Below are 26,698 nucleotides of genomic sequence, written 5' to 3' on the forward strand. Positions count from 1 at the left end.
TGTTGAGAGGTTGTTTTTCCCCTTGTGGGAGAGTCTCGAATGAAAGGCATAGTCTCAGAATAAGAGGTTGCTCATTTAAGACAGAAAGGAGGAGGAATTTAATCTTTCAGGAGAGTGTGTCTGTGAAATTCTTTCTGCAAAGGCTGGCTCATTAAATACACTCGAGGCTGAGGGAGGCCAATTTTTACTTATTAGGAGGGGAATTGAGGGGAAAAACAGGAAAGTGGAGTTGAGGATGCCTCATATCAGCCATAATCTCATTGAATGGCAGAGCAGACTTGATGGGCTGAATGGACTGCTTTTACTCCTACACCGTATAGACTTAGCTGCTGAGGACAGCTACTTAACGTCACTGCAGTTTGTTCATAATGTCGTCCCCAAGTGACAAATCTTGGCCCCATGGTACTCAGAATATCAACCTTTACAGCACGAACAATAATCCATGAAGGTATATCGGGTTACATCTTATTTACAGCAGTGTATCAGGCCATTCAGTCCAAATGGCCTATACTGACATTTACATTCCCACACAGGCTGGGCTCCCTGAATTGAAGGAGTCTTGTCTAAATTTCCCAGCGGATTAATTCGGGACTGTCGTTTATAGATAACCCCTCAGTTCGGGTCTCTTACACAAACAGAACATCATTTTTAAGCCTAACCCGCGTTGTCATCCGATCTTAATTGTCTCCATGAGGTAACTTCTTAACTTTCTCTATTCTAAACGGAAGAGGTAAATATCTGGTAATTAGAGTCAGAGAGTCATAGAGAGTCATGGAAACAGACAATTTGGCCCAACTCATCCATGCCGACCAGATATCCTAATCTAGTCTACTCCCATTTGCCAGCACTTGGCCCATATCCCTCTAAACCCTTCCTATTCATATACCCATCCAGATGTCTTTTAAATGCTGTAATTGTACCAGCCTCCGCCACTTGCTCTGGCAGCTCATTCCATACACGCACCAACCTGTGCATGAAAATGTTGCCCTTTAGGTCCCTTTTAAATATTTCCCCTCCCACCCTAAACCTATGCCCTTACTTCTGGACTCCCCCACCCCAGAGCAAAGACCTTGTCTATTTAGTCTACCCATGCGCCTCATGATTTTATAAACCTCTATAATGTCACCCTCCAGCCTTCAACGTTCCAGGGGAAATCAGCCCCAGGCTATTCAACCTCTCCCTATATCCTCCAACCCTGGCAACATCCTGGTAAATCTTTGCTGAACCATTTCAAGTTTCACAACATCCTTCCAATAGGAAGGAGACCAGAAGTGAGCACAATATTCCAAAAGTGGCCGAATGAATGTCCTGTACAGCTGCAACATGACCTCCCAACTCCCATACTCAATGCTCTGACCAATAAAGGAAAGCATACTAAATGCCTTCTTCACTATCCTGTCTACCTGCGACTCCACTTTCAAGGAAACATGATGGGAGTAGGCCATTCAAAATCTGTTCCATCTTTCAGTGAGATAATCTGTGGCTTAATTCCATCTCCATGCCTAAGGACCATATCTCACAGCTCAACCTACCTCAGAGCAAAACACAGTAGAGATGCTTTAGCACACTTTGGAGCAGGTGGGATTTGAACACAGCTCTTGTGGCTCAGAGGTAGAGACATTACTTCTGCACCACACAAGGCTGAGCAATATATGATAGTTTGTGATATTACAAGCTTCGCAGGCCCAGTGTAATCTTGGCCAATTGTTTCTGTGTCTCACAGTACCTGTAAGTAGCTGCTTTGACATCCTTCCGATCGCTCAATGTCCAAGTAAGGGATATAAACTTTCACGACGTAACCTTGTGGTGCAGAGATGTCCCAGGTCTCATTGCTGAACGCTGGATATTGCAGAGGGTGATTCGGGGAAAAGAACTCTCCGGAAGGTTGCTTCAGCTGAATGGCGCAGGATGCAGGAATTACCAGCAAGATCAAAGCAGATGACCTGTGGCCAATCAGTTGGAGTCATAGAGTCATAGAGATGTACAGCATGGAAACAGACCCTTCAGTCGAACTCATCCATGCTGACCAGATATCCTAAACTAATCTACGCCCATTTGTTAGCACTTGGCCCATATCCCTCTAAATCCTTCCTATTCATATACCCATTCACGTGCCTCTTAAATGCTGTAATTATACCAGCCGCCACCACTTGCTCTGGCAGCTCATTCCATACACACACCACCCTTGCATGAAAGGATTGCTCCTTAGCTCCCTTTTATATCTTTCCACTCTCAATTTAAACCTATACCCTCTAGTTCTGGACTCTCCCACCGCAGGGAAAAGACGTTGTCTGTTTATTCTATCCATGCCCCATATGATTTTATAAACCTCCGTAAGGTCACCCCTCAGCCTCTGATGCTCAAATTACATATGAATTGGATTTGGAGAACGCATAAACTGGTGTGGGGGAGGGGAGTCTCCGACTGGAGGCTGGTGTTGGGGAGGGGAGTCTCCGACTGGAGGCTGGTGTGAGGGAGGGGAGTCTCCGACCGGAGGCTGGTGTGAGGGAGGGGAGTCTCCGACTGGAGGCTGGTGTGAGGGAGGGGAGTCTCCGACTGGAGGGTGGTGTGAGGGAGGGGAGTCTCCGACTGGAGGCTGGTGTGGTGGAGGGGAGTCTCCGACTGGAGCTGGTGTGGGGGAGGGGAGTCTCCAGCTGGAGGCTGGTGTGGGGGAGGGGAGTCCCGGACTGGAGGTCGGTGTTGGGGAGGGGAGTCTCCAGCTGAAGGGTGGTGTGAGGGAGGGGAGTTCCAGATTGGAGGCTGGTGTGAGGGAGGGGAGTCCCAGACTGGAAGCTGGTGTGGGGGAGAGGAGTCCCAGACTGGATACTGGTGTGGGGGTGGGGAGTCCCAGACTGGATACTGGTGTGGGGGAGGGGAGTCCTGGGCTGGAGGGTGGTGTGGGGGAGGGGAGTCCTGGGCTGGAGGGTGGTGTGGGGAAGGGGAGTCCTGGGCTGGAGGGTGGTGTGGGGATGAGGAGTCCCAGACTGGAGGGTGGTGTTGGGGAGGGGAGTCTCGGACTGGAGGCTGGTGTCGGGAGGGGAATCCCGGACTGGAGGCTGGTGTTGGGGAGGGGAGTCCCGGACTGGAGGCTGGTGTGGGGAGGGGAGTCCCGGACTGGATACTGGTGTTGGGGAGGGGAGTCTCGGACTGGAGGTCGGTGTTGGGGAGGGGAGTCCCAGACTGGAGGCTGGTGTTGGGGAGGGGAGTCTCGGACTGGAGGTCGGTGTTGGGGAGGGGAGTCCCGGACTGGAGGTCGGTGTTGGGGAGGGGAGTCTCGGACTGGAGGTCGGTGTTGGGGAGGGGAGTCCCGGACTGGAGGTCGGTGTTGGGGAGGGGAGTCCCGGACTGGAGGCTGGTGTGGGGAGGGGAGTCCCGGACTGGAGGCTGGTGTGGGGAGGGGAGTCCCGGACTGGAGGTCGGTGTGGGGGAGGGGAGTCTCGGACTGGAGGTCGGTGTGGGGGAGGGGAGTCTCGGACTGGATACTGGTGTTGGGGAGGGGAGTCCCGGACTGGAGGCTGGTGTGGGGGAGGGGAGTCCCGGACTGGAGGTCGGTGTGGGGGAGGGGAGTCTCGGACTGGAGGTCGGTGTGGGGGAGGGGAGTCCCGGACTGGATACTGGTGTTGGGGAGGGGAGTCCCGGACTGGAGGCTGGTGTGGGGGAGGGGAGTCCCGGACTGGAGGTCGGTGTGGGGGAGGGGAGTCTCGGACTGGATACTGGTGTTGGGGAGGGGAGTCTCGGACTGGATACTGGTGTGGGGGAGGGGAGTCCCAGACTGGAGGCTGGTGTTGGGGAGGGGAGTCTCGGACTGGATACTGGTGTGGGGAGGGGAGTCCCGGACTGGAGGGTGGTGTGGGGAGGGGAGTCCCGGACTGGAGGTCGGTGTGGGGGAGGGGAGTCCCGGACTGGAGGGTGGTGTGGGGAGGGGAGTCCCGGACTGGAGGGTGGTGTGGGGAGGGGAGTCCCGGACTGGAGGTCGGTGTTGGGGAGGGGAGTCCCGGACTGGAGGGTGGTGTGGGGAGGGGAGTCCCGGACTGGAGGTCGGTGTTGGGGAGGGGAGTCTCGGACTGGAGGTCGGTGTTGGGAAGGGGAGTCCCGGACTGGAGGTCGGTGTTGGGGAGGGGAGTCCCGGACTGGATACTGGTGTTGGGGAGGGGAGTCCCGGACTGGAGGTCGGTGTTGGGGAGGGGAGTCTCGGACTGGAGGTCGGTGTTGGGGAGGGGAGTCCCAGACTGGATACTGGAGTTGGGGAGGGGAGTCCCGGACTGGATACTGGTGTTGGGGAGGGGAGTCCCAGACTGGAGGCTGGTGTTGGGGAGGGGAGTCCCGGACTGGAGGCTGGTGTGGGGAGGGGAGTCCCGGACTGGATACTGGTGTTGGGGAGGGGAGTCCCGGACTGGATACTGGTGTTGGGGAGGGGAGTCTCGGACTGGATACTGGTGTTGGGGAGGGGAGTCTCGGACTGGAGGTCGGTGTTGGGGAGGGGAGTCCCGGACTGGAGGTCGGTGTTGGGGAGGGGAGTCTCGGACTGGAGGTCGGTGTTGGGGAGGGGAGTCTCGGACTGGAGGCTGGTGTTGGGGAGGGGAGTCCCGGACTGGATACTGGTGTTGGGGAGGGGAGTCCCGGACTGGAGGTCGGTGTTGGGGAGGGGAGTCCCGGACTGGATACTGGTGTTGGGGAGGGGAGTCCCGGACTGGAGGTCGGTGTTGGGGAGGGGAGTCCCGGACTGGATACTGGTGTTGGGGAGGGGAGTCCCGGACTGGAGGTCGGTGTTGGGGAGGGGAGTCCCGGACTGGATACTGGTGTTGGGGAGGGGAGTCCCGGACTGGATACTGGTGTTGGGGAGGGGAGTCCCGGACTGGAGGTCGGTGTTGGGGAGGGGAGTCCCGGACTGGAGGTCGGTGTTGGGGAGGGGAGTCCCGGACTGGAGGTCGGTGTTGGGGAGGGGAGTCCCAGACTGGATACTGGTGTTGGGGAGGGGAGTCCCGGACTGGAGGTCGGTGTTGGGGAGGGGAGTCCCGGACTGGATACTGGTGTTGGGGAGGGGAGTCCCGGACTGGATACTGGTGTTGGGGAGGGGAGTCCCGGACTGGATACTGGTGTTGGGGAGGGGAGTCCCAGACTGGAGGCTGGTGTTGGGGAGGGGAGTCCCGGACTGGAGGCTGGTGTGGGGAGGGGAGTCCCAGACTGGATACTGGTGTTGGGGAGGGGAGTCTCGGACTGGATACTGGTGTGGGGGAGGGGAGTCCCAGACTGGAGGCTGGTGTTGGGGAGGGGAGTCCCGGACTGGAGGCTGGTGTGGGGGAGGGGAGTCCCGGACTGGAGGTCGGTGTTGGGGAGGGGAGTCCCGGACTGGATACTGGTGTGGGGGAGGGGAGTCCCGGACTGGATACTGGTGTTGGGGAGGGGAGTCCCAGACTGGAGGCTGGTGTTGGGGAGGGGAGTCCCGGACTGGAGGCTGGTGTGGGGGAGGGGAGTCCCGGACTGGAGGCTGGTGTGGGGAGGGGAGTCTCGGACTGGAGGCTGGTGTCGGGAGGGGAATCCCAGACTGGAGGTCGGTGTTGGGGAGGGGAGTCCCGGACTGGATACTGGTGTTGGGGAGGGGAGTCCCGGACTGGAGGTCGGTGTTGGGAAGGGGAGTCCCGGACTGGATACTGGTGTTGGGGAGGGGAGTCCCGGACTGGAGGTCGGTGTTGGGAAGGGGAGTCCCGGACTGGAGGTCGGTGTTGGGGAGGGGAGTCCCGGACTGGATACTGGTGTGGGGGAGGGGAGTCCCGGACTGGAGGTCGGTGTTGGGGAGGGGAGTCCCGGACTGGAGGTCGGTGTTGGGGAGGGGAGTCCCGGACTGGATACTGGTGTGGGGGAGGGGAGTCCCGGACTGGATACTGGTGTTGGGGAGGGGAGTCCCAGACTGGAGGCTGGTGTTGGGGAGGGGAGTCCCGGACTGGAGGCTGGTGTGGGGGAGGGGAGTCCCGGACTGGAGGCTGGTGTGGGGAGGGGAGTCTCGGACTGGAGGCTGGTGTCGGGAGGGGAATCCCAGACTGGAGGTCAGTGTTGGGGAGGGGAGTCCCGGACTGGATACTGGTGTTGGGGAGGGGAGTCCCGGACTGGAGGTCGGTGTTGGGAAGGGGAGTCCCGGACTGGATACTGGTGTTGGGGAGGGGAGTCCCGGACTGGAGGTCGGTGTTGGGAAGGGGAGTCCCGGACTGGAGGTCGGTGTTGGGGAGGGGAGTCCCAGACTGGAGGTCGGTGTTGGGGAGGGGAGTCCCGGACTGGAGGTCAGTGTTGGGGAGGGGAGTCCCGGACTGGATACTGGTGTTGGGGAGGGGAGTCCCGGACTGGAGGTCGGTGTTGGGAAGGGGAGTCCCGGACTGGATACTGGTGTTGGGGAGGGGAGTCCCGGACTGGAGGTCGGTGTTGGGAAGGGGAGTCCCGGACTGGAGGTCGGTGTTGGGGAGGGGAGTCCCGGACTGGATACTGGTGTTGGGGAGGGGAGTCCCGGACTGGAGGTCGGTGTTGGGGAGGGGAGTCCCGGACTGGAGGCTGGTGTTGGGGAGGGGAGTCCCGGACTGGATACTGGTGTTGGGGAGGGGAGTCTCGGACTGGAGGTCGGTGTGGGGGAGGGGAGTCCCGGACTGGAGGTCGGTGTTGGGGAGGGGAGTCCCGGACTGGAGGTCGGTGTTGGGGAGGGGAGTCCCGGACTGGAGGTCGGTGTGGGGGAGGGGAGTCTCCAGCTGAAGGGTGGTGTGAGGGAGGGGAGTTCCAGATTGGAGGCTGGTGTGGGGGAGGGGAGTCCCAGACTGGATACTGGTGTGGGGGTGGGGAGTCCCAGACTGGATACTGGTGTGGGGGTGGGGAGTCCCAGACTGGATACTGGTGTGGGGGTGGGGAGTCCCAGACTGGATACTGGTGTGGGGGTGGGGAGTCCCAGACTGGAGGCTGGTGTGGGGGAGGGGTGTCCTGGGCTGGAGGGTGGTGTGGGGGAGGGGAGTCCTGGGCTGGAGGGTGGTGTGGGGATGAGGAGTCCCAGACTGGAGGGTGGTGTTGGGGAGGGGAGTCTCGGACTGGAGGCTGGTGTCGGGAGGGGAATCCCGGACTGGAGGTCAGTGTGGGGAAGGGTGTCCCGGACTGGAGGCTGGTGTAGGGGAGGGGAGTCCCAGACTGGAGGTCGGTGTGGGGGAGGGGAGTCCCGGACTGGAGGCTGGTGTTGGGGAGGGGAGTCTCGGACTGGAGGCTGGTGTGGGGAAGGGTGTCCTGGACTGGAGGCTGGTGTTGGGGAGGGGAGTCTCGGACTGGATACTGGTGTGGGGAGGGGAGTCCCGGACTGGAGGCTGGTGTCGGGAGGGGAATCCCAGACTGGAGGCTGGTGTGGGGAGAGGAGTCCCGGACTGGAGGTCGGTGTTGGGGAGGGGAGTCTCGGACTGGAGGCTGGTGTCGGGAGGGGAATCCCAGACTGGAGGCTGGTGTGGGGGAGGGGAGTCCCGGACTGGAGGTCAGTGTGGGGAAGGGTGTCCTGGACTGGAGACGGGTGCGGGGAGATAGGTCCTGGACTGGAGACCTGCACAGGGAGACAATGCCCTTGTGGTTTGGAAGTGAGGTCGTGAACCCTGGCATGGTCCGGAGACCTGGCCCAGTGCAGCCTGGAGGCTTGGTGCTGGTGCAGACTGGGATGGGAAAGACTGTCAGTCCTTTTTATTCTTACGTTGGACTTTTAGTTATTATTCTTTCAATTTTGTACCGAATACGTAAGTATCTGTACCTAGGCATCTTGGCGCTAAGATAACGCCATTAGCGACAACATTACAATCTTTTTACTGCCTGTGACAATAAACGTCATTCTTATGATGCCAAAGTATTGTTTAATTATGCGCTCAGAGCACTTGTAAAGAGAGACTGCCAGCATACTTGGTTTATAATACAGGAGGCAGACATTGGAATCCTCTGAGGAGACTTTCTGTCTGGTTTAATACTGCCCTTTCTGGCTTTATGTCACTTTAGTTCATTCTTGGCCCCTTGACACTCTCCGACCATTTAATATGATCATGGCTGATTGAATCTCAGAACCAACTCCACTTGCTCTCTCTCCATAACCCTTCAATCCTTTGCGAATTAAAAATTCGCTTTATCTCCCCCATAAATTTACTCAGTGTCACTCACACTCTGGGGGACTGAATTCCATATTCTCCAACCCTTTGAGAGAAGCAGTTCCTCCTCATCTCTGTTTGAAAGCTGCTGCCCTTTATCCTAAAACTGTGACCTCTCGTTCTAAATTGCTCCAGACGAGAAAACATCCCTTCTATGTCTACTTTGTCAATCCCCTTTCGCATCTTATAGACCTCAGTTAGATCTCCACTTATTTTTCTAATTTCCAGAGAGTGTCGGTGTAAGGTGCTTAATCTCTCCTCATAACATAGGCCCGTGATAATGATCTTCACAGGACTGATGTCACAGCACTCATCAATTCCATGAAAGAAACTAACATATGCACATATACCATTTTTGGAAGTCCGAATATTTGGTCCAGCAAATGTTCTGTCTCCAGTAAAAGGCATTTTGAAAAAGGGGAATTATTAGAAAAGATTCGCAAACACTATGACTCTCCATTGATATTCGTCACTGCTACAGATCATATCTCTGAGCAGTAGGGTTCCGAGGTCATGCGCCCACCACACACACCATTCCCCACACCCCCTCAGGAGCCTGAGCACAGAAAGTAAAGTCAATTCTTCCCAGTTCAGTACTGACCCTCAGTGCAACACAAATACCAGTGAAATGCAAATCCTCAGTGCAACACTAACCCCAGTGAAATACTGACCCTCAGTGCAACACTAACCCCAGTGAAATACTGACCCACAGTGCAACACTAACCCCAGTGAAATACTGACCCTCAGTGCAACACTAACCCCAGTGAAATACTGACCCTCAGTGCAACACAAACCCCGGTGAAATACTGACCCTCAGTGCAACACGAGCTCCAGTGAAATACTGACCTGCAGTGCAACACTAACCACAGTGAAATACTGACCCTCAGTGCAACACTAACCCCAGTGAAACACTGACCTGCAGTGCAACACTAACCCCAGTGAAATACTGACCCTCAGTGCAACAATCACCCCAGTGAAACACTGACCTGCAGTGCAACACTAACCCCAGTGAAATACTGACCTGCAGTGCAACACTAACCCCAGTGAAATACTGACCCTCAGTGCAACAATCACCCCAGTGAAATACAGACCCTCAGTGCAACACTGAACCTAGTGAAATACTGACCCTTAGTGCAACACTAGCTCCAGTGAAATACTAACCCTCAGTGTAATACTAGCTCCAGTGAAATACTGATCCTCAGTGCAACACTAACCCGAGTGAAGTACTGACCCTCAGGGCAACACTAACCCCAGTGAAATACTGATCCTCAGTGCAACACTAACCCAAGTGAAATACTGATCCTCAGTGCAACACTAACCCCAGTGAAATACTGACCCCCAGTGCAACTAACCCCAGTGAAATACTGATCCTCAGTGCAACACTAACCCCAGTGAAATACTGACCCTCAGTGCAACACTAACCCCAGTGAAATACTGACCCTAAGGGCAACACTAACCCCAGTGAAATACTGATCCTCAGTGCAACACTAACCCAAGTGAAATACTGATCCTCAGTGCAACACTAACCCCAGTGAAATACTGACCCCCAGTGCAACTAACCCCAGTGAAATACTGATCCTCAGTGCAACACTAACCCCAGTGAAATACTGACCCTCAGTGCAACACTAACCCCAGTGAAATACTGACCCCCAGTGCAACTAACCCCAGTGAAATACTGACCCACAGTGCAACACTAACCCCAGTGAAATACTGACCCTCAGTGCAACACTAACCCCAGTGAAATACTGACCCTCAGTGCAAGACTGACACCAGTGAAATACTGACTCACAGTGCAAAACTAACCCCAGTGAATTACTGACCCTCAGGGCAACGCTAACCCCAGTGAATTACTGACCCTCAGTGCAAAACTAAACCCAGTGAAATACTGACCCTGAGAGAAACACAAGCTCCAGTGAAATACTGACACTTCGTGCAGCACAAGTCCCAGTGAAATACTGAACCCCAGTTCAACACTAAGGCCAGTGAAATACTGACCCTCAGTGCAACACTATTCCCAGTGAAATACTGACCCTAAGGGCAACACTAGCTCCAGCGAAATACTGACCCCCAGTTCAACACTAACCCCAGTGAAATACTGATCCTCAGTGCAACACTAACCTTAATGAAATACTAACCCTCAGTGCAATACTAGCTCCAGTGAAATACTGACCCGTAGAGCAACACTGACACCAGTGAAATACTGACCCACAGTGCAAAACTAACCCCGGTGAATTACTGACCCTCAGGGCAACGCTAACCCCAGTGAATTACTGACCCTCAGTGCAAAACTAAACCCAGTGAAATACTGACCCTGAGAGAAACACAAGCTCCAATGAAATACTGACACTGAGTGCAGCACAAGTCCCAGCGAAATACTGAACCCCAGTTCAACACTAACCCCAGTGAAATACTGATCCTCAGTGCAACACTAACCTTAATGAAATACTGACCCTCAGTGCAACACTAACCCCAGTGAAATACTGACCCTCAGTGCAACACTAGCTCCAGTGAAATACTGACCCTCAGTGCAACACTAACCCCAGTGAAATACTGACCCTAAGGGCAACACTAGCTCCTGTGAAATACTGACCCACAGTGCAACACTAACCCCAGTGAAATACTGACCCTCAGTGCAACACTAACCCCAGTGAAATACTGACCCTCAGTGCAACACTAACACCAGTGAAATACTGACCCTCAGTGCAACACTAACCCCAGTGAAATACTGACCCTAAGGGCAACACTAGCTCCTGTGAAATACTGACCCACAGTGCAACACTAACCCCAGTGAAATACTGACCCTCAGTGCAACACTAAACCCGGTGAAATACTGACCCTCAATGCAACACGAGCTCCAGTGAAATACTGACCTGCAGTGCAACACTAACCACAGTGAAATACTGACCCTCACTGCAACACTAACCCCAGTGAAACACTGACCTGCAGTGCAACACTAACCCCAGTGAAATACTGACCCTCAGTGCAACAATCACCCCAGTGAAACACTGACCTGCAGTGCAACACTAACCCCAGTGAAATACTGACCTGCAGTGCAACACTAACCCCAGTGAAATACTGACCCTCAGTGCAACAATCACCCCAGTGAAATACAGACCCTCAGTGCAACACTGAACCTAGTGAAATACTGACCCTTAGTGCAACACTAGCTCCAGTGAAATACTAACCCTCAGTGTAATACTAGCTCCAGTGAAATACTGACCCTCAGTGCAACACTAACCCGAGTGAAACACTGATCCTTAGTGCAACATGAACCCCAGTGAAATACTGACCCTCAGTGCAACACTAACCCCAGTGAAATACTGACCCTCAGGGCAACACTAACCCCAGTGAAATACTGACCCTCAGTGCAACACTAACCCCAGTGAAATACTGATCCTCAGTGCAACACTAACCCCAGTGAAATACTGACCCCCAGTGCAACTAACCCCAGTGAAATACTGATCCTCAGTGCAACACTAACCCCAGTGAAATACTGACCCTCAGTGCAACACTAACCCCAGTGAAATACTGACCCTCAGTGCAACACTAACCCCGGTGAAATACTGACCGTCAGTGCAACACGAGCTCCAGTGAAATACTGACCTGCAGTGCAACACTAACCACAGTGAAATACTGACCCTCAGTGCAAAACTAACCCCAGTGAATTACTGACCCTCAGGGCAACGCTAACCCCAGTGAATTACTGACCCTCAGTGCAAAACTAAACCCAGTGAAATACTGACCCTGAGAGAAACACAAGCTCCAGTGAAATACTGACACTTAGTGCAGCACAAGTCCCAGCGAAATACTGAACCCCAGTTCAACACTAAGGCCAGTGAAATACTGACCCTCAGTGCAACACTATTCCCAGTGAAATACTGACCCTAAGGGCAACACTAGCTCCAGCGAAATACTGACCCCCAGTTCAACACTAACCCCAGTGAAATACTGATCCTCAGTGCAACACTAACCTTAATGAAATACTGACCCTCAGTGCAATACTAGCTCCAGTGAAATACTGACCCGTAGTGCAACACTGACACCAGTGAAATACTGACCCACAGTGCAAAACTAACCCCAGTGAATTACTGACCCTCAGGGCAACGCTAACCCCAGTGAATTACTGACCCTCAGTGCAAAACTAAACCCAGTGAAATACTGACCCTGAGAGAAACACAAGCTCCAGTGAAATACTGACACTTAGTGCAGCACAAGTCCCAGTGAAATACTGAACCCCAGTTCAACACTAAGGCCAGTGAAATACTGACCCTCAGTGCAACACTATTCCCAGTGAAATACTGACCCTAAGGGCAACACTAGCTCCAGCGAAATACTGACCCCCAGTTCAACACTAACCCCAGTGAAATACTGACCCTCAGTGCAACACTAACCCCAGTGAAATACTGACCCTCAGTGCAACACTAGCTCCAGTGAAATACTGACCCTCAGTGCAACACTAACCCCAGTGAAATACTGACCCTCACTGCAACACTAACCCCAGTGAAATACTGACCCTCAGTGCAACACTAGCCCCAGTGAAATACTGATGCTCAGTGCAACACAAGTTCCTGGGAAATACTGACCGTCAGTTCAACACTCACCTCACTGAAATACTGACCCTCAGTGCAACACTAACCCCAGTGAAATACAGACCCTCAGTGCAACACTAACCCCGGTGAAATACTGACCTTCAGTGCAACACTAACCCCGGTGAAATACTGACCCTCAGTGCAACACTAACCCCAGTGAAATACAGACCCTCAGTGCAACACTAACCCCGGTGAAATACAGACCCTCAGTGCAACACTAACCCCAGTGAAATACTGACCCTCAGTGCAACACTAGCTCCAGTGAAATACTGACCCTCAGTGCAACACTAGCTCCAGTGAAATACTGACCCTCAGTGCAACACTAACCCGAGTGAAATACTGATCCTCAGTGCAACATGAACCCAGGTGAAATACTGATCCTCAGTGCAAAACTAACCCCATTGAAATACTGATCCTCAGTGCAACACTAACCCCATTGAAATACTGATCCTCAGTGCAACACTAGGCCCAGTGAAATACTGACCCCCAGTGCAACTAACCCCAGTGAAATACTGACCCACAGTGCAACACGAACCCAAGTGAAATACTGATCCTCAATGCAACACTAACCCCAGTGAAACACTCACCCACAGTGCAACACTAGCCCCAGTGAAATACTGACCCTCAGGGCAACGCTAACCCCAGTGAATTACTGACCCTCAGGGCAACGCTAACCCCAGTGAATTACTGACCCTCAGTGCAAACCTAAACCCAGTGAAATACTGACCCTGAGAGAAACACAAGCTCCAATGAAATACTGACACTTAGTGCAGCACAAGTCCCAGTGAAATACTGAACCCCAGTTCAACACTAAGGCCAGTGAAATACTGACCCTCAGTGCAACACTATTCCCAGTGAAATACTGACCCTAAGGGCAACACTAGCTCCAGCGAAATACTGACCCCCAGTTCAACACTAACCCCAGTGAAATACTGATCCTCAGTGCAACACTAAGGCCAGTGAAATACTGACCCTCAGTGCAACACTATTCCCAGTGAAATACTGACCCTAAGGGCAACACTAGCTCCAGTGAAATACTGACCCCCAGTTCAACACTAACCCCAGTGAAATACTGACCCTCAGTGCAACACTAACCCCAGTGAAATACTGACCCTCAGTGCAACACTAGCTCCAGTGAAATACTGACCCTCAGTGCAACACTAACCCCAGTGAAATACTGACCCTCACTGCAACACTAACCCCAGTGAAATACTGACCCTCAGTGCAACACTAACCCCAGTGAAATACTGATGCTCAGTGCAACACAAGTTCCTGGGAAATACTGACCGTCAGTTCAACACTCACCTCACTGAAATACTGACCCTCAGTGCAACACTAACCCCAGTGAAATACTGACCCTCAGTGCAACAATCACCCCAGTGAAATACAGACCCTCAGTGCAACACTGAACCTAGTGAAATACTGACCCTTAGTGCAACACTAGCTCCAGTGAAATACTAACCCTCAGTGTAATACTAGCTCCAGTGAAATACTGACCCTCAGTGCAACACTAACCCGAGTGAAACACTGATCCTTAGTGCAACATGAACCCCAGTGAAATACTGACCCTCAGTGCAACACTAACCCCAGTGAAATACTGACCCTCAGGGCAACACTAACCCCAGTGAAATACTGACCCTCAGTGCAACACTAACCCCAGTGAAATACTGATCCTCAGTGCAACACTAACCCCAGTGAAATACTGACCCCCAGTGCAACTAACCCCAGTGAAATACTGATCCTCAGTGCAACACTAACCCCAGTGAAATACTGACCCTCAGTGCAACACTAACCCCAGTGAAATACTGACCCTCAGTGCAACACTAACCCCGGTGAAATACTGACCGTCAGTGCAACACGAGCTCCAGTGAAATACTGACCTGCAGTGCAACACTAACCACAGTGAAATACTGACCCTCAGTGCAAAACTAACCCCAGTGAATTACTGACCCTCAGGGCAACGCTAACCCCAGTGAATTACTGACCCTCAGTACAAAACTAAACCCAGTGAAATACTGACCCTGAGAGAAACACAAGCTCCAGTGAAATACTGACACTTAGTGCAGCACAAGTCCCAGCGAAATACTGAACCCCAGTTCAACACTAAGGCCAGTGAAATACTGACCCTCAGTGCAACACTATTCCCAGTGAAATACTGACCCTAAGGGCAACACTAGCTCCAGCGAAATACTGACCCCCAGTTCAACACTAACCCCAGTGAAATACTGATCCTCAGTGCAACACTAACCTTAATGAAATACTGACCCTCAGTGCAATACTAGCTCCAGTGAAATACTGACCCGTAGTGCAACACTGACACCAGTGAAATACTGACCCACAGTGCAAAACTAACCCCAGTGAATTACTGACCCTCAGGGCAACGCTAACCCCAGTGAATTACTGACCCTCAGTGCAAAACTAAACCCAGTGAAATACTGACCCTGAGAGAAACACAAGCTCCAGTGAAATACTGACACTTAGTGCAGCACAAGTCCCAGTGAAATACTGAACCCCAGTTCAACACTAAGGCCAGTGAAATACTGACCCTCAGTGCAACACTATTCCCAGTGAAATACTGACCCTAAGGGCAACACTAGCTCCAGCGAAATACTGACCCCCAGTTCAACACTAACCCCAGTGAAATACTGACCCTCAGTGCAACACTAACCCCAGTGAAATACTGACCCTCAGTGCAACACTAGCTCCAGTGAAATACTGACCCTCAGTGCAACACTAACCCCAGTGAAATACTGACCCTCACTGCAACACTAACCCCAGTGAAATACTGACCCTCAGTGCAACACTAGCCCCAGTGAAATACTGATGCTCAGTGCAACACAAGTTCCTGGGAAATACTGACCGTCAGTTCAACACTCACCTCACTGAAATACTGACCCTCAGTGCAACACTAACCCCAGTGAAATACAGACCCTCAGTGCAACACTAACCCCGGTGAAATACTGACCTTCAGTGCAACACTAACCCCGGTGAAATACTGACCCTCAGTGCAACACTAACCCCAGTGAAATACAGACCCTCAGTGCAACACTAACCCCGGTGAAATACAGACCCTCAGTGCAACACTAACCCCAGTGAAATACTGACCCTCAGTGCAACACTAGCTCCAGTGAAATACTGACCCTCAGTGCAACACTAGCTCCAGTGAAATACTGACCCTCAGTGCAACACTAACCCGAGTGAAATACTGATCCTCAGTGCAACATGAACCCAGGTGAAATACTGATCCTCAGTGCAAAACTAACCCCATTGAAATACTGATCCTCAGTGCAACACTAACCCCATTGAAATACTGATCCTCAGTGCAACACTAGGCCCAGTGAAATACTGACCCCCAGTGCAACTAACCCCAGTGAAATACTGACCCACAGTGCAACACGAACCCAAGTGAAATACTGATCCTCAATGCAACACTAACCCCAGTGAAACACTCACCCACAGTGCAACACTAGCCCCAGTGAAATACTGACCCTCAGGGCAACGCTAACCCCAGTGAATTACTGACCCTCAGGGCAACGCTAACCCCAGTGAATTACTGACCCTCAGTGCAAACCTAAACCCAGTGAAATACTGACCCTGAGAGAAACACAAGCTCCAATGAAATACTGACACTTAGTGCAGCACAAGTCCCAGTGAAATACTGAACCCCAGTTCAACACTAAGGCCAGTGAAATACTGACCCTCAGTGCAACACTATTCCCAGTGAAATACTGACCCTAAGGGCAACACTAGCTCCAGCGAAATACTGACCCCCAGTTCAACACTAACCCCAGTGAAATACTGATCCTCAGTGCAACACTAAGGCCAGTGAAATACTGACCCTCAGTGCAACACTATTCCCAGTGAAATACTGACCCTAAGGGCAACACTAGCTCCAGTGAAATACTGACCCCCAGTTCAACACTAACCCCAGTGAAATACTGACCCTCAGTGCAACACTAACCCCAGTGAAATACTGACCCTCAGTGCAACACTAGCTCCAGTGAAATACTGACCCTCAGTGCAACACTAACCCCAGTGAAATACTGACCCTCACTGCAACACTAACCCCAGTGAAATACTGACCCTCAGTGCAACACTAACCCCAGTGAAATACTGATGCTCAGTGCAACACAAGTTCCTGGGAAATACTGACCGTCAGTTCAACACTCACCTCACTGAAATACTGACCCTCAGTGCAACACTAACCCCAGTGAAATACAGACCCTCAGTGCAACACTAACCCCGGTGAAATACTGACCTTCAGTGCAACACTAACCCCGGTGAAATACTGACCCTCAGTGCAACACTAACCCCAGTGAAATACAGACCCTCAGTGCAACACTAACCCCGGTGAAATACAGACCCTCAGTGCAACACTAACCCCAGTGAAATACTGACCCTCAGTGCAACACTAGCTCCAGTGAAATACTGACCCTCAGTGCAACACTAACCTGAGTGAAATACTGATCCTCAGTGCAACATGAACCCAGGTGAAATACTGATCCTCAGTGCAAAACTAACCCCATTGAAATACTGATCCTCAGTGCAACACTAACCCCATTGAAATACTGATCCTCAGTGCAACACTAGGCCCAGTGAAATACTGACCCCCAGTGCAACTAACCCCAGTGAAATACTGACCCACAGTGCAACACGAACCCAAGTGAAATACTGATCCTCAATGCAACACTAACCCCAGTGAAACACTCACCCACAGTGCAACACTAGCCCCAGTGAAATACTGACCCTCAGGGCAACGCTAACCCCAGTGAATTACAGACCCTCAGGGCAACGCTAACCCCAGTGAATTACTGACCCTCAGTGCAAACCTAAACCCAGTGAAATACTGACCCTGAGAGAAACACAAGCTCCAATGAAATACTGACACTTAGTGCAGCACAAGTCCCAGTGAAATACTGAACCCCAGTTCAACACTAAGGCCAGTGAAATACTGACCCTCAGTGCAACACTATTCCCAGTGAAATACTGACCCTAAGGGCAACACTAGCTCCAGCGAAATACTGACCCCCAGTTCAACACTAACCCCAGTGAAATACTGATCCTCAGTGCAACACTAACCTTAATGAAATACTGACCCTCAGTGCAACACCAGCTCCTGTGAAATACTGACCCTCAGTGCAACACTAACCCCAGTGAAATACTGATCCTCAGTGCAACACTCGCCCCAGTGAAATACTGACCCTCAGTGCAACACTAGCCCCAGTGAAATACTGACCTTCAGTGCAACACTAACCCCAGAGAAATACTGACCCCCAGTGCAACACTAACCCCAGTAAAATACTGACCTGCAGTGCAACACTAACCCCAGTGAAATACTGACCTGCAGTGCAACACTAACCCCAGTGAAATACTGACCCTCAGTGCAACACTAACCCCAGTGAAATACTGACCTGCAGTGCAACACTAACCCCAGTGAAATACTGACCTGCAGTGCAACACTAACCCCAGTGAAATACTGATCTGCCGTGCAACACTAAACCCAGTGAAATACTGACCCTCAGTGCAACACTAACCCCAGTGAAATACTGATGCTCAGTGCAACACAAGTTCCAGGGAAATACTGACCGTCAGTTCAACACTCACCTCACTGAAATACTGACCCTCAGTTCAACACTCACCTCAGTGAAATACTGACCCTCAGTGCAACACTAACCCGGTGAAATACTGACCCACAGTGCAACACTAACCCCAGTGAAATACTGACCCTCAGTGCAACAATAACCCCAGTGAAAAACTGACCCTCAGTGCAACAATAGCTCCAGTGAAATACTGACCTTCAGTGCAACACTAACCCCAGTGAAATACAGACCCTCAGTGCAACACTAACCCCAGTGAAATACTGACCCTCAGTGCAACACTAACCCCAGTGAAATACAGACCCTCAGTGCAACACTAACCCCAGTGAAATACTGACCCTCAGTGCAACACTAACCCCAGTGAAATACTGACCCTCAGTGCAACACTAGCTTCAGTGAAATACTAACCCTCAGTGCAATACTAGCTCCAGTGAAATACTGACCCTCAGTGCAACACTAACCCCAGTGAAATACTGATCCTCAGTGCAACACTAGGCCCAGTGAAATACTGACCCCCAGTGCAACTAACCCCAGTGAAATACTGACCCACAGTGCAACACTAACCCAAGTGAAATACTGATCCTCAATGCAACACTAACCCCAGTGAAATTCTGACCGGCAGTGCAATACTAGCTCCAGTGAAATACTGACACTTAGTGCAGCACAAGTCCCAGTGAAATACTGAACCCCAGTTCAACACTAAGGCCAGTGAAATACTGACCTGCAGTGCAACACTATTCCCAGTGAAATACTGACCCTAAGGGCAACACTAGCTCCATTGAAATACTGACCCCCAGTTCAACACTAACCCCAGTGAAATACTGACCCTCAGTGCAAAACTAACCCCAGCGAAATACTGACCCTCAGTGCAACACTAACCCCGGCGAAATACTGACCCTCAGTGCAACACGAACCCGAGTGAAATACTGACCCCCAGGTCAACACTAACCCCAGCGAAATACTGACCTTCAGTGCAACACTAACCCCGGTGAAATACTGACCCTCAGTGCAACACGAACCCGAGTGAAATACTGACCCCCAGTTCAACACTAACCCCAGTGAAATACTGACCCTCAGTGCAACACTAACACCAGTGAAATACTGACCCTCAGTTCAACACTCACCTCAGTGAAATACTGACCCTCAGTGCAACACTAACACCAGTGAAATACTGACCCTCAGTTCAACACTAACCCCAGTGAAATACTGACCCTCAGGGCAACACTAACCCCAGTGAAATACTGACCCTCAGTGCAAAACTAACCCCAGCGAAATACTGACCCTCAGTGCAACACTAGCCCCTGTGAAATACTGGCCTTCAGTTCAACACACGTCCCAGTGAAATACTGACCCTCAGTGCAACACTAACCCCAGTGAAATACTGACCCTCAGTGCAACGCTAACCCCAGTGAATTACTGACCCTCAGTGCAAACCTAAACCCAGTGAAATACTGACCCTGAGAGAAACACAAGCTCCAATGAAATACTGACACTTAGTGCAGCACAAGTCCCAGTGAAATACTGAACCCCAGTTCAACACTAAGGCCAGTGAAATACTGACCCTCAGTGCAACACTATTCCCAGTGAAATACTGACCCTAAGGGCAACACTAGCTCCAGCGAAATACTGACCCCCAGTTCAACACTAACCCCAGTGAAATACTGATCCTCAGTGCAACACTAAGGCCAGTGAAATACTGACCCTCAGTGCAACACTATTCCCAGTGAAATACTGACCCTAAGGGCAACACTAGCTCCAGTGAAATACTGACCCCCAGTTCAACACTAACCCCAGTGAAATACTGACCCTCAGTGCAACACTAACCCCAGTGAAATACTGACCCTCAGTGCAACACTACCTCCAGTGAAATACTGACCCTCAGTGCAACACTAACCCCAGTGAAATACTGACCCTCACTGCAACACTAACCCCAGTGAAATACTGACCCTCAGTGCAACACTAACCCCAGTGAAATACTGATGCTCAGTGCAACACAAGTTCCTGGGAAATACTGACCGTCAGTTCAACACTCACCTCACTGAAATACTGACCCTCAGTGCAACACTAACCCCAGTGAAATACTGACCCTCAGTGCAACAATCACCCCAGTGAAATACAGACCCTCAGTGCAACACTGAACCTAGTGAAATACTGACCCTTAGTGCAACACTAGCTCCAGTGAAATACTAACCCTCAGTGTAATACTAGCTCCAGTGAAATACTGACCCTCAGTGCAACACTAACCCGAGTGAAACACTGATCCTTAGTGCAACATGAACCCCAGTGAAATACTGACCCTCAGTGCAACACTAACCCCAGTGAAATACTGACCCTCAGGGCAACACTAACCCCAGTGAAATACTGACCCTCAGTGCAACACTAACCCCAGTGAAATACTGATCCTCAGTGCAACACTAACCCCAGTGAAATACTGACCCCCAGTGCAACTAACCCCAGTGAAATACTGATCCTCAGTGCAACACTAACCCCAGTGAAATACTGACCCTCAGTGCAACACTAACCCCAGTGAAATACTGACCCTCAGTGCAACACTAACCCCGGTGAAATACTGACCGTCAGTGCAACACGAGCTCCAGTGAAATACTGACCTGCAGTGCAACACTAACCACAGTGAAATACTGACCCTCAGTGCAAAACTAACCCCAGTGAATTACTGACCCTCAGGGCAACGCTAACCCCAGTGAATTACTGACCCTCAGTACAAAACTAAACCCAGTGAAATACTGACCCTGAGAGAAACACAAGCTCCAGTGAAATACTGACACTTAGTGCAGCACAAGTCCCAGCGAAATACTGAACCCCAGTTCAACACTAAGGCCAGTGAAATACTGACCCTCAGTGCAACACTATTCCCAGTGAAATACTGACCCTAAGGGCAACACTAGCTCCAGCGAAATACTGACCCCCAGTTCAACACTAACCCCAGTGAAATACTGATCCTCAGTGCAACACTAACCTTAATGAAATACTGACCCTCAGTGCAATACTAGCTCCAGTGAAATACTGACCCGTAGTGCAACACTGACACCAGTGAAATACTGACCCACAGTGCAAAACTAACCCCAGTGAATTACTGACCCTCAGGGCAACGCTAACCCCAGTGAATTACTGACCCTCAGTGCAAAACTAAACCCAGTGAAATACTGACCCTGAGAGAAACACAAGCTCCAGTGAAATACTGACACTTAGTGCAGCACAAGTCCCAGTGAAATACTGAACCCCAGTTCAACACTAAGGCCAGTGAAATACTGACCCTCAGTGCAACACTATTCCCAGTGAAATACTGACCCTAAGGGCAACACTAGCTCCAGCGAAATACTGACCCCCAGTTCAACACTAACCCCAGTGAAATACTGACCCTCAGTGCAACACTAACCCCAGTGAAATACTGACCCTCAGTGCAACACTAGCTCCAGTGAAATACTGACCCTCAGTGCAACACTAACCCCAGTGAAATACTGACCCTCACTGCAACACTAACCCCAGTGAAATACTGACCCTCAGTGCAACACTAGCCCCAGTGAAATACTGATGCTCAGTGCAACACAAGTTCCTGGGAAATACTGACCGTCAGTTCAACACTCACCTCACTGAAATACTGACCCTCAGTGCAACACTAACCCCAGTGAAATACAGACCCTCAGTGCAACACTAACCCCGGTGAAATACTGACCTTCAGTGCAACACTAACCCCGGTGAAATACTGACCCTCAGTGCAACACTAACCCCAGTGAAATACAGACCCTCAGTGCAACACTAACCCCGGTGAAATACAGACCCTCAGTGCAACACTAACCCCAGTGAAATACTGACCCTCAGTGCAACACTAGCTCCAGTGAAATACTGACCCTCAGTGCAACACTAGCTCCAGTGAAATACTGACCCTCAGTGCAACACTAACCCGAGTGAAATACTGATCCTCAGTGCAACATGAACCCAGGTGAAATACTGATCCTCAGTGCAAAACTAACCCCATTGAAATACTGATCCTCAGTGCAACACTAACCCCATTGAAATACTGATCCTCAGTGCAACACTAGGCCCAGTGAAATACTGACCCCCAGTGCAACTAACCCCAGTGAAATACTGACCCACAGTGCAACACGAACCCAAGTGAAATACTGATCCTCAATGCAACACTAACCCCAGTGAAACACTCACCCACAGTGCAACACTAGCCCCAGTGAAATACTGACCCTCAGGGCAACGCTAACCCCAGTGAATTACTGACCCTCAGGGCAACGCTAACCCCAGTGAATTACTGACCCTCAGTGCAAACCTAAACCCAGTGAAATACTGACCCTGAGAGAAACACAAGCTCCAATGAAATACTGACACTTAGTGCAGCACAAGTCCCAGTGAAATACTGAACCCCAGTTCAACACTAAGGCCAGTGAAATACTGACCCTCAGTGCAACACTATTCCCAGTGAAATACTGACCCTAAGGGCAACACTAGCTCCAGCGAAATACTGACCCCCAGTTCAACACTAACCCCAGTGAAATACTGATCCTCAGTGCAACACTAAGGCCAGTGAAATACTGACCCTCAGTGCAACACTATTCCCAGTGAAATACTGACCCTAAGGGCAACACTAGCTCCAGTGAAATACTGACCCCCAGTTCAACACTAACCCCAGTGAAATACTGACCCTCAGTGCAACACTAACCCCAGTGAAATACTGACCCTCAGTGCAACACTAGCTCCAGTGAAATACTGACCCTCAGTGCAACACTAACCCCAGTGAAATACTGACCCTCACTGCAACACTAACCCCAGTGAAATACTGACCCTCAGTGCAACACTAACCCCAGTGAAATACTGATGCTCAGTGCAACACAAGTTCCTGGGAAATACTGACCGTCAGTTCAACACTCACCTCACTGAAATACTGACCCTCAGTGCAACACTAACCCCAGTGAAATACAGACCCTCAGTGCAACACTAACCCCGGTGAAATACTGACCTTCAGTGCAACACTAACCCCGGTGAAATACTGACCCTCAGTGCAACACTAACCCCAGTGAAATACAGACCCTCAGTGCAACACTAACCCCGGTGAAATACAGACCCTCAGTGCAACACTAACCCCAGTGAAATACTGACCCTCAGTGCAACACTAGCTCCAGTGAAATACTGACCCTCAGTGCAACACTAACCTGAGTGAAATACTGATCCTCAGTGCAACATGAACCCAGGTGAAATACTGATCCTCAGTGCAAAACTAACCCCATTGAAATACTGATCCTCAGTGCAACACTAACCCCATTGAAATACTGATCCTCAGTGCAACACTAGGCCCAGTGAAATACTGACCCCCAGTGCAACTAACCCCAGTGAAATACTGACCCACAGTGCAACACGAACCCAAGTGAAATACTGATCCTCAATGCAACACTAACCCCAGTGAAACACTCACCCACAGTGCAACACTAGCCCCAGTGAAATACTGACCCTCAGGGCAACGCTAACCCCAGTGAATTACAGACCCTCAGGGCAACGCTAACCCCAGTGAATTACTGACCCTCAGTGCAAACCTAAACCCAGTGAAATACTGACCTGCAGTGCAACACTAACCCCAGTGAAATACTGATCTGCCGTGCAACACTAAACCCAGTGAAATACTGACCCTCAGTGCAACACTAACCCCAGTGAAATACTGATGCTCAGTGCAACACAAGTTCCAGGGAAATACTGACCGTCAGTTCAACACTCACCTCACTGAAATACTGACCCTCAGTTCAACACTCACCTCAGTGAAATACTGACCCTCAGTGCAACACTAACCCGGTGAAATACTGACCCACAGTGCAACACTAACCCCAGTGAAATACTGACCCTCAGTGCAACAATAACCCCAGTGAAAAACTGACCCTCAGTGCAACAATAGCTCCAGTGAAATACTGACCTTCAGTGCAACACTAACCCCAGTGAAATACAGACCCTCAGTGCAACACTAACCCCAGTGAAATACAGACCCTCAGTGCAACACTAACCCCAGTGAAATACAGACCCTCAGTGCAACACTAACCCCAGTGAAATACTGACCCTCAGTGCAACACTAACCCCAGTGAAATACTGACCCTCAGTGCAACACTAGCTTCAGTGAAATACTAACCCTCAGTGCAATACTAGCTCCAGTGAAATACTGACCCTCAGTGCAACACTAACCCCAGTGAAATACTGATCCTCAGTGCAACACTAGGCCCAGTGAAATACTGACCCCCAGTGCAACTAACCCCAGTGAAATACTGACCCACAGTGCAACACTAACCCAAGTGAAATACTGATCCTCAATGCAACACTAACCCCAGTGAAATTCTGACCGGCAGTGCAATGCTAGCTCCAGTGAAATACTGACACTTAGTGCAGCACAAGTCCCAGTGAAATACTGAACCCCAGTTCAACACTAAGGCCAGTGAAATACTGACCTGCAGTGCAACACTATTCCCAGTGAAATACTGACCCTAAGGGCAACACTAGCTCCATTGAAATACTGACCCCCAGTTCAACACTAACCCCAGTGAAATACTGACCCTCAGTGCAAAACTAACCCCAGCGAAATACTGACCCTCAGTGCAACACTAACCCCGGCGAAATACTGACCCTCAGTGCAACACGAACCCGAGTGAAATACTGACCCCCAGGTCAACACTAACCCCAGCGAAATACTGACCTTCAGTGCAACACTAACCCCGGTGAAATACTGACCCTCAGTGCAACACGAACCCGAGTGAAATACTGACCCCCAGTTCAACACTAACCCCAGTGAAATACTGACCCTCAGTGCAACACTAACACCAGTGAAATACTGACCCTCAGTTCAACACTCACCTCAGTGAAATACTGACCCTCAGTTCAACACTAACCCCAGTGAAATACTGACCCTCAGGGCAACACTAACCCCAGTGAAATACTGACCCTCAGTGCAAAACTAACCCCAGCGAAATACTGACCCTCAGTGCAACACTAGCCCCTGTGAAATACTGGCCTTCAGTTCAACACACGTCCCAGTGAAATACTGACCCTCAGTGCAACACTAACCCCAGTGAAATACTGACCCTCAGTGCAACACTAACCCCAGTGAAATACTGACCCTCAGGGCAACACTGAACCCAGTGAAATACTGACCCTCAGTGCAAAACTAACCCCAGTGAAATACTGACCCTCAGGGAAACACTGAACCCAGTGAAATACTGACCCCCAGTGCAACTAACCCCAGTGAAATACTGACCCACAGTGCAACACTAACCCAAGTGAAATACTGATCCTCAATGCAACACTAACCCCAGTGAAATACTGACCCTCAGGGCAACGCTAACCCCAGTGAATTACTGACCCTCAGGGCAACGCTAACCCCAGTGAATTACTGACCCTCAGTGCAAAACTAAACCCAGTGAAATACTGACCCTGAGAGAAACACAAGCTCCAGTGAAATACTGACACTTAGTGCAGCATAAGTCCCAGTGAAATACTGAAGCCCAGTTCAACACTAAGGCCAGTGAAATACTGACCCTCAGTGCAACACTATTCCCAGTGAAATACTGACCCTAAGGGCAACACTAGCTCCTGTGAAATACTGACCCTCAGTGCAACACTAACCCCAGTGAAATACTGACCCTCAGTGCAACACTAACCCCAGTGAAATACTGACCCTCAGTGCAACACTAACCCCAGTGAAATACTGACCCTCAGTGCAACACTAACCCCAGTGAAATACTGATCTGCCGTGCAACACTAACCCCGGTGAAATACTGACCCTCAGTGCACCACTAACCCCAGTGAAATACTGATGCTCAGTGCAACACAAGTTCCAGGGAAATACTGACCGTCAGTTCAACACTCACCTCAGTGAAATACTGACCCACAGTGCAACACTAACCCAAGTGAAATACTGATCCTCAATGCAACACTAACCCCAGTGAAATACTGACCCTCAGGGCAACGCTAACCCCAGTGAATTACTGACCCTCAGGGCAACGCTAACCCCAGTGAATTACTGACCCTCAGTGCAAAACTAAACCCAGTGAAATACTGACCCTGAGAGAAACACAAGCTCCAGTGAAATACTGACACTTAGTGCAGCACAAGTCCCAGTGAAATACTGAACCCCAGTTCAACACTAAGGCCAGTGAAATACTGACCCTCAGTGCAACACTATTCCCAGTGAAATACTGACCCTCAGTGCAACACTAACCCCAGTAAAATACTGACCCTCAGTGCAACACTAACCCCAGTGAAATACTGACCCTCAGTGCAACACTAACCCCGGTGAAATACTGACCCACAGTGCAACACTAACCCCGGTGAAATACTGACCCTCAGTGCACCACTAACCCCAGTGAAATAC

At 51.0% G+C, this 26,698-nt stretch overlaps 1 protein-coding gene across 1 annotated transcript in view; it reads right to left on the minus strand.

The window, feature by feature from the left end:
- Positions 1-26,698, minus strand: part of LOC140492423 (ovochymase-2-like) — an 81,293-nt gene that overhangs the window by 43,097 nt on the left and 11,498 nt on the right. Inside the window, exon 2 of the mRNA XM_072591316.1 lies at positions 1,727-1,943. Within this exon, the coding sequence (XP_072447417.1) occupies positions 1,727-1,943 (217 nt within the window). The remainder of the gene's footprint in view (positions 1-1,726; positions 1,944-26,698) is intronic.

This window comes from Chiloscyllium punctatum, chromosome 21 (genome assembly GCF_047496795.1).
Source record: "Chiloscyllium punctatum isolate Juve2018m chromosome 21, sChiPun1.3, whole genome shotgun sequence".
Classification (NCBI taxonomy): domain Eukaryota; kingdom Metazoa; phylum Chordata; class Chondrichthyes; order Orectolobiformes; family Hemiscylliidae; genus Chiloscyllium; species Chiloscyllium punctatum.